The sequence below is a fragment of the Tachysurus fulvidraco genome, unplaced genomic scaffold, assembly GCF_022655615.1.
Source record: "Tachysurus fulvidraco isolate hzauxx_2018 unplaced genomic scaffold, HZAU_PFXX_2.0 HiC_scaffold_27_np12, whole genome shotgun sequence".
Lineage (NCBI taxonomy): Eukaryota > Metazoa > Chordata > Actinopteri > Siluriformes > Bagridae > Tachysurus > Tachysurus fulvidraco.
In genome coordinates this window covers 39,324-47,014 of record NW_025927118.1, presented here as the reverse complement: position 1 = coordinate 47,014, position 7,691 = coordinate 39,324, and the positions used below count along the sequence as shown (strand labels likewise).

Genomic DNA, 7,691 nt, shown 5'->3' with positions numbered 1-7,691 from the left:
GTGTGATCTGTATTAAGGAAGTGATGTGATGCTTCAGGGACAAAAACCGTAAGAAATGACAGATAAATGCACCCGGATTCCACTCCAAGATACACATCTAAAAGAGCTCATTCCTAACAAGTTTTAAGTATCATAAGGTAATACGTTACTCTAAATGAATAAACTTCATTAAATCGTTATTATGGGAGCAGCAGCAGGACATCAAGAATCACCACTAACAAAAGGGTTTACGTGACCACAATTACCATTTAAAGTGATCATTTGGTTGATAACAATTGTAACAATACCAAGCCAAGGTGTACGTGACCATGATTAACATTTAAATTATAAAAAGGGACAACAGTATAAAATGCTTGAGCGGGATTTGTCCTGTGTTCTTACTGACTCCGAAGCTGACTGCTACAGCTTCATTTCACACAGATTCACTGTCTTTTATCCCTTTCTAGATCTGCACTGCTAGTTTCCACAGAGCGATGCTGTGTCTCATCCTTATATCTTGAAGATCCCTCAGACAGTCGATGGCCTTCTCGTTGATCTCTCTGTATTCCAGGAAGGCTTCAAATGTTTCCAGAACTCTGTGCAGGGGACAGAAACATCACACAGTAAAATGATCAATAAAATCCAGCCTGCTGACTCAAATCTCACACTGGCAATCCTAATCCTAGAGCACTGACTCGGTACCTCAGCTAACATTATTTGTGATTTATGAGGGCTTCCTGAAACAGACTACACCATCAAGTACATCATAAACTTCTTGGCATTTGTTGACCATTAAAAAGCTACGTTCTAATGTCTCATGAAGTCAGTGTCCAAGTGTTTTTCCTGGAGCATGTATGAGGTTTAATTTTTGGTGTCTACATGAGAATATTTGTGCTAACAATCTTAAGCCTTAAAGCAGATGTTTATCGTGAAGTTTTTTGAAACAGAGTACAACAGCATCACTGACTAGTGTAAAATAAAGTAGTACAGGAGAAGTGAGGCTGGGGCTGATTCAGTGACCGGCGTGTTATGTGACATAAATATTCACTAATTCATTTATGGACAGTGTGTGTTTTATGTTGGTGATTTAGTGTTCAATATGTTCTGCACATTCAGTACTTTCTGCTCAGCTACTTGTGTTGTGTAGCATTTAATAAATGAAAACACCCACGTCCAGTCTGGACGGACATCTTTCAGCTTGATGTTCAGGATCACATAGTGAAGCTCGGTGATGAGGACGTCCAAGTTAGTGATGTTTGCCAGAATTGTCTTATTTTCATTATTCTGGTCGTCTGTGAACATCTCATGAAAACTGCGATCCTCAATCATGATAAAGGGATTCTAAAGTTACAAACAAAATTAAGCAGTTACAATCTTCTGCAAAGTTCAGAAAACTCAGATTATAATGTTTTATTATTGAGTAATAAAGATTTATAAAGAATCTTATACATTCAGATAATACCTAATAGATAGATAGTATTCTGTTAGTATTCTACAGAACTGCTGTTCTGACTGCTAATGACTTTAAAGTATAAACATATTGAACATTACTTGAGTTAACAATTCAGTGCTACATAATGAGGACAGACACTAAAAATAATTTAGAAATGCAGCCTTCACAGAAAAAAAACACCTACAGTACAATGATAGAAAAGTGAATGGTTAATTCTACCTGATTCATCTCGATGAGCAGTGATGACTGTCTCAGTGATAATGCTTCCCACAGATCCTGGATGTGCTTCACCTGGCTGGATCTCAGCACCTGAAACAAAATAGAAACTCAAATAAAATTTTAAATAAAAAAATTGACCAGCCATAAGAGTAAAACCAGTGACAGGTGAAGTAAGTAACACTGTCACTGTTGTTACAGCAATGTAGGAATCTTTTACATTTGCAAGGGTCACATTGTTATGTCTAGACGTCTAGGTCAAAGTTTCTCCCAAGCAGCAGATTTTTAAGGGTGTTTCTGCTACTCAGTGGTGAGAAACTACCAAAAGTCTCCATGGAAGGACAGTCAATGAACCAGAGACAGGGTCATGGACTCCCAATGCTTATTGATGTTTGTGGAGTCAAGGCTAGCTCATCTGCTCCGATCCCATATAGGACCAACTGGAGCACAAATTTTTCGAAGTCTCTGATAAACAGGAGTTAGATCACAGTATCACAGCTCACTGTGTATGGAGCTGCGTAGCTCCAGAGCATCAGAGTGACCATGCTGTCTTCTGTACACCACTGGACATGTGAGAATCAGATCTGGACCAAGGTGCACGTAGAAGAAGGTGGCCTGAACTGATGAATCACATTTTCTTTACATCACGTGGATGGCTTGTGTGTGTGCATCGCTTACATGGGGGAGGAGCATGGGGTTTTGTGGGAGAACTACAGAAGGTTGAAAACTAGTCACACAGCTGCATTAGAGGTTAAATTGCACTGAGATGTAGACTTGCCAGGATGACAGGAGACTGAACAAGCACCTGAAGGGCCTGTGTGGATTAAAATGGATGAATTCTTCTGATTTAATAAAGGACACACCAAAATGAGCGTGTCAGATTAGCAGTGTGAGGAAAAGGACAGCAGATTGTCTGAAGAGATCAGTGAGTTGCACAGGGAGACCACAAGAACGTGACATGGGGATGAATCACCTGGGATGAAGAGCAGTTAGGTTTTGCTGAAAATAAACATTGTTGCAGCGCATTGTCCACCCCTTCATGGTAATAGTGTACCCTAATGACACTGTACTTTTTCAACAAGATGTTGCTCCCTGACACATTGCAAACATGATTCAGGAATGGTTTGAGGAAACATGGTTTAGGAATGGTTTGAGGAACATGAGAAAGAGTTGAAGGTGTTGACTTCCAAATTCCCCAGATCTCAATCCACTCAAGAATTTATGGGTAGTAGTGGACAAACAAGTCTGATCCATAGAGGCTCCACCTTACAATGTACAGGACTTAAAGGATCTGCTGCTAATGGCTTGGTGTCAGATACCACAGCACACCTTCAGAGCTCTTGTGGAGTCCATGCCAGGCAGGTGCTTTTAATGTTATAGCTAATTGGTGTAAATGTACAGTACTGTCATTTATATCTGCTACTCTTGTATTATGAAGTATACCTGAAGTGTGGCACACAGACTTATAGTCATATAATAGAGCTGAGATAATCCAGAGCCAGGCCAGGCAGAAGATCGACTGGCTCAACATATCGACTGTCTGCTAGCCAATGATGGTTTGTGACATTGTATATGGTTTAGGGCACTATATAAATAAAAACCTAGAGAAACTGTAATATTTATGTCATTCAATACAAAAATTTAAGTTACCAAGAAATTTCCAACATAGAAAAAAGCACTGTAGAAAAAGTGTAGAAAAAATGGCTGCACCTGCAAGTTCAGTGACTGTGCTCTGTCGTCCAGCTTCAGGTCTTTCTTTACATACGCCATGAGCTTCTGCTCTGGTGCAGGAAATGACAGCTTCAGGAATCCAATAACAATCCGCAGGGTGGAGAGAGCTGCAGAAATCTCATTCAAAAACTGGAAATCATTCATGATGCAGTTCCTTTCCTTGGTTTTCAAGGGTTCCTGTTGGGGGAAAAACCCGTAAATTATCATAAAAGCATGATAATTTTCTATTAGAGGCAACAAATAAAGTTTTTGAGCATGATGATTTTTATCATCCACTTTTTTAAAAGAAAATGCCAGATAAACTGTGAAATACCCTTTGTTACTTAATCTTATTTTCAGAGTATTTAGTTTAGGATGCTGAGAGACATTCATCAAGAGACAACAATAAAGAAAGAATGACATGACTAATAGTGCTTCTCTTTATTATAATAAAACATGAACCATTAAATGTAGACCAGTTATCATTTCATACTAGCTTGTCCTGCACTGTTCTGAAAAAGGCACGCAGCGTTGTTCCAGTGTTGTGTTTAAATAATGGAAGTGTCTGAAGGAGAAAAATGAGATGGGATGAAAAACATTATTAAAATAGTCTAATGTAAACAGTTACAGTCTGAATAATAAAACAGCTTTTTAACTAAACCTCAACAATATGCCAAACATTTATTCAGATTATTCCACATCAATATCAAAGAACAACAAATCCGTTTACACTCCGTTGACACTGGAGAGTCCTACCACTCATGATACAAAAACATCTCCTTACAGAAAATATCACCATATCTACAATAAACATGTTTTTTAATCTGTTTATGTGGAGCTTCCATGTTGTAATGTGTCTGTCTGTGTTTTCCCCTTGTTTCTGTCTGCCGTCTCTCCCTGGTATTAATTGTTTTGCCCCGCCCACTCATTGCTCACCATGGACACTAATCACATTCCATCTCTTCCCCAGGTGTCTTGTCTTTGTCTCTAATCGTCTCTGCTTTGTTATTGGCTCCTGTCCACTATATCTACTCTGTCTGTTCACTTCCCGGTTGTTGGTCGTTGTTTGTGTTTGTGTTTGTATCTGGTCTGTGCCGTTCTCTGTTCCTGTTCAGTGTCCCGATCTGTTTTGCCTGCCTACTGTTTGTTTGTGTTTTGTTTATTAAAACCTTCCTTAAAACTGCATTTGGATCCTCACTCGCCTTTGTCTCACCGTGTCACATCGTGACACATGTCCCTGTAAATGAGTTCTTGCTAGATAATCCCAAGCTGCTGTTCTAGAGAATGAATTCACACCTGATGACTTGTCTCAGTGTAGGTGCAGAAAACAGTCATGTGTTCCTGTGCTAGGTTTTTTCAGCATGTGCTGGAGGTGACACTGGATAATGATAATGATCCATGTTGAAGCAAACTGAGTAACTTTATGGTGGGGTGATCAAACTTTACACAGCACTGTATCTTATTTTCTGAAGCCTGAAAGCAGCTTAAAAAATTGCTTACAGTGACTTTGATCATGGGTTTCTCTTTGAAGAATCGATCTATTATCTGCCGCTCCACAGTTTGAAAGTTATAGTTGGTGCTCTGTTTCCCGTCCTCGTACACCATGTGGTTGATGTTTGAAATGGCAATAGTGAGGAAGTCTTGCTCAGGAACACAAGTGATGACATGGGAAGGCTTGAGCTCCTGAGCAGTGATCACCCTTAAACAAAGAAACAATAATGATGATGATGATGATAATAATAATAATAATAGGAAAACATTACCATGACGTTATAATGTTCCATGTTCATAATTATAATGACAGCAGTGAATTTTAATTATTGAACAGAAATTAAATATAAAGAATAATAATGACTATTATAATACCAAACTACTAATACAATATAAAACTACCTAAAATCTTATTTAAAAAAGAAAGAAAAACAAAAAATCGGCTAGAATATTGTTTCAAACAAACAGAAAAGAGCTTTTGAATTAAATTAATTGTGTAGATACAGGGTGATTTGGATCACAGTTCAATTCTAATTAAACTGGTCTATAATAAGGTATTTAAATTACCCCTAGTGGTGAAAAGCATCAAAACACAAAACTATTCTCTTCTAGAACGTACTCTTTTTCTGTTACACACACAGTGTGAGTTCCAGTGCAGATGTAACAGTGTACCTGTCTGCTGTCGGATTGGTCTTTTCTATGAACTTGTTCTTCTGTACGAGGTACTTTGTTATAATCTGAGCCACGGAGCCTTCTGTTGGTAGGAGGTCCAGGATCGTTAAGTCATCTTTTTCCTTCAGCTCGGCTGTTACCTGTGGGTCTAAAAAAACAATTTGTCATGATGATTTAACACACTCTCAGGTAATTTTCTAGCCGGTGTATACACGTATACAACCCACCTGGACCTATACAACACACCTGGACCTATTTCATAGATTTACTCTTACAGTGGTGCAAAGATGAAATTTAAAAAAAAAATCTTACAATTAATTGCCGTTAAATGTTTCCATGACAGCTTCATAATTTCAGCACTTTCGCTGAAGTCCTGTTGTTCATGATCTAAAGAAGAAAAAAAAGACAAGATCATTAAAAACATAGTATAACAGTAATTACTAATAACAAACCTAAACTAATCACTCTCTACAATTCTCTTCATTAACTGTAAAATGTTTTATAGAAATATGTTAACACAGATTCTTGCCCCATTGTGTGTGTGCATATCAAAGACAACGATCCACATCAGTTTACATCCATCTCACGCTTTTTAGGAGTTCTGAGAGAAGAGGAACATTTTTCCTTTCATCTTCCTGCTCAATTAAGTGACTGAAGCGCTGGATGGTCATCCTCTGTGTGAAGCTCCACATGATCGGAAGGTTGAACAATCCAGAGGTAGGCAGGTCCTTCAGTGCTGGCTCCTTACTGTAGATCATCTTTTCCAAAGTACCCAGGCCTGCCAACCTCAGCATATTACTCTGAACCTCCAATAGCTGTGCCTCAAAATTCTTCAGAAACATCACAAATTATAATAAGATTCAAATCCAAAGATTGTTCAATTGCAGTAATATTGTTTATCATAAAGGGTTTGTAAATAAAAATAAAAAAGCACTCTGATAACCATCTGGTAAAAAAGAAAACTAAGTTCAGTCTTAGACTCCAAGTGAAAGTGAAATTTTACCTGAAAGAAGGCCTGAAGTCTTTGGTGAATGACTTTCTCCCATTCCTCCCGTTTTTCCTCACTGTCTGTTATTTGGATCTGAAGGTTCGGCTCTGAATGAGAGCAGCACACAGTTACAAGTTTTTGTCCTTTCAAATACTGAGATTAGAAACACCCTACTTGGATTGTATTAGCTTTATATGGAGATACACTGTCTATGTGAGATATCATAAGCAATACTAAAATCCACCATGTCAGGAATTTGTTATGTTATGATATTACAGCCTGGGACAGCCAGAAATCCTTCAGTCTTTATTTTGTTATGAAGAAACCTTTTTATTTGTCAAAAGTCAGTGGTCTGTTCTCTAATGAATAACCAGGTCTCAGATGAGCTTCAGTTTGCTGTTTCTATGACGTCTGGTTCATCTCAAAGTTTCTTCACAGCACTGGTTCTTCTGATTTACTAACTCATTACCAATAATATTATAAATTACTGTAGTTCTCCTGCAGTGTAGAGATGGAGACTTCTCCTAATGGGCACTGATGCAACAATTATGTTCATTAAAAAAATAATGGCGAGCAGAGAAACATGAGATATTACCAGAGGAGCTCTCCAATATGAACCTCAGAAACAAGTGGACGGTCATCTCAGCATCTTGCTCACTCTTTCCTAAAGCTTGGGCGAGCAGCTCAATGTCCTTCTGAAGGTGGTCAAAGAGGTGCTTCCTGATATTCAGTGCTCCTTGTGGCATCTCCGTGAGATTCTGAACATCCTGAACAACAACACCAACACAGGAACATCACACAGTTCAACATCTCCTGTTAAAACCACCAGCACTACGAAATTAACCATTAAACCATTTGCTAAATGATAAACCAGCTAATTAACCCTCTAATAATCATTTGATTACAACTTAAATATTTGTGGGTCCTTGGTTATTTTGTAGAACTTTTTTTTTTTTTTTTTAGAACAGTTGTATACCTATTTTTATTTTAATTTGGAACATACCTCAGTGTGTTCAGTTGTACCCCAGATCATGGAGGAGTGTATTAAAGCTCGCACCAAGTGGAGGTTAGCACCATAAAGACTTCTCTCTCCAACCTGCTCCTTCCGTCTGCTAGGATCACCGAGGTTGTGACCTCTTCCGCTGCCCTGTACATTACTTATTTCAACAAAAAAGCCCTTGT

General features: G+C 38.3%; 1 protein-coding gene across 1 annotated transcript in view; it reads right to left on the bottom strand.

Moving 5' to 3' along the window:
• Positions 1-299: 299 nt before the first annotated feature.
• Positions 300-7,691, bottom strand: part of LOC113657267 (E3 ubiquitin-protein ligase rnf213-alpha-like) — a 40,021-nt gene continuing 32,629 nt past the window's right edge. Inside the window, 12 exon segments of the mRNA XM_047809758.1 lie at positions 300-575; positions 1,151-1,320; positions 1,652-1,741; positions 3,359-3,556; positions 3,852-3,923; positions 4,859-5,057; positions 5,522-5,669; positions 5,987-6,008; positions 6,109-6,351; positions 6,525-6,616; positions 7,105-7,276; positions 7,513-7,666. Coding sequence (XP_047665714.1) covers positions 413-575; positions 1,151-1,320; positions 1,652-1,741; positions 3,359-3,556; positions 3,852-3,923; positions 4,859-5,057; positions 5,522-5,669; positions 5,987-6,008; positions 6,109-6,351; positions 6,525-6,616; positions 7,105-7,276; positions 7,513-7,666 — 1,723 coding nt within the window. The 3' untranslated portion in view covers positions 300-412.